Genomic DNA, 1,361 nt, shown 5'->3' with positions numbered 1-1,361 from the left:
AAAAAAAAAAAAAAAGTTCTAGAGTTTTGCTCGCCAAACTGCCTTTTCTTCCTCTTTTTCGTGTTATTTGATGGGTGGGGGCTTTTCTTCTGGACAAATCTTGTGTGTCAAATATTGATAGTAACAAAGAAAATGAAATTTAAAAAATAATAATAATAATGAACCGATTCTGTCTAAGTACCTATTTAATAATAAAAAAAAAAAATAACAATAAAATAAAAAACAGACTACCGCAAAATGGGGTCACTTTGCACCAGCTAGTCAAGTATGAATTTTCTTTAAAAGTTTCACTCACCCAATCGAGGTCCGGTTTTCTCACTGCCAGCGCCTGCCGTCTTTCCATCTTCCAGCTGCTTCCTCCCTCCCCCTCCTCCAGCACTGCACAATTCTTCCCCATAGTAACTCGACCGGAACTCTGCCGCGCTCCCCGAGTAGAAGTCGTGAGAGGGAGTACCAGGCCCGTTGTTACTACTGTTTGATATAAACTGAGAAATAGAGAGAAAGCAGTGAGAAATCCATAAATGAAATATTCTGCCCAATAGTAACTCGACCGGAACTCTGCCGCGCTCCCCGAGTAGAAGTCGTGAGAGGGAGTACCAGGCCCGTTGTTACTACTATTTGATATAAACTGAGAAATAGAGAGAAAGCAGTGAGAAATCCATAAATGAAATACATAATTATAAAATCATGGGAAATTTATACAATAAAAGTTTATATTTGGGTAAAAAATATGAATAAAGGGCCGATTTCTATGTAAAAAGTTGTGAACAATCCAAATCTGTAGTCAAAACGGCGAAAAAGTATCTTTAAAAGGCCAAAAATTCAATTTGGATTAGAGAGAAAGCGATGAGAAATTCATACAAGAGGTAATAGAAAGTAATGCCGTGCTCCCCCGAGTAGAAGTCGTGAGAGGGAGTACCAGGCCCGTTGTTATTGACCACAATAATAGTAGTAGCCTACTGCTGGAGTAAAGGGACTTTACAGTCCTATGCGAGCAGTATAAATAAGCACTATTACTATTACTAAGTACTACTATTTTCTCTCTGTAGGTATCTACCTGCATAGATAAAAGTAATCCCTCGGAAAACTAAAACTAGTGCATTGAATTTGCTAACGGAATAATTTTACCGTGTAGAGTACGCGTCAGCGATGTTATTTTGCACAAAAATTTTTCCAATAAAACATGAAATTCCTACCTAACCTACCAAGTACCAAGATATTTATGTGTATGTACCGTACCTACCTACCTACCTACCTAGATAATACCTACCTACCTAGATAATACCTACCTACCTAGATAATACCTACCTACCTACCTAGATAATACCTACCTACCTAGATAATACCTACCTACCTACCTA

At 37.9% G+C, this 1,361-nt stretch overlaps 1 protein-coding gene across 1 annotated transcript in view; it reads right to left on the bottom strand.

Annotated features, from left to right (window-relative positions):
- Window positions 1–60: 60 nt before the first annotated feature.
- Window positions 61–1,361, bottom strand: part of LOC103520455 — an 11,760-nt gene continuing 10,459 nt past the window's right edge. Inside the window, exon 4 of the mRNA XM_026831566.1 lies at window positions 61–485. Within this exon, the coding sequence (XP_026687367.1) occupies window positions 288–485 (198 nt within the window). The 3' untranslated portion in view covers window positions 61–287. The remainder of the gene's footprint in view (window positions 486–1,361) is intronic.

This window comes from Diaphorina citri, unplaced genomic scaffold, assembly GCF_000475195.1.
Source record: "Diaphorina citri unplaced genomic scaffold, Diaci psyllid genome assembly version 1.1 scaffold3644, whole genome shotgun sequence".
Lineage (NCBI taxonomy): Eukaryota > Metazoa > Arthropoda > Insecta > Hemiptera > Psyllidae > Diaphorina > Diaphorina citri.
The sequence above is the reverse complement of the archived record's forward strand: the minus strand, read 5'-3'. Positions and strand labels throughout refer to the sequence as shown.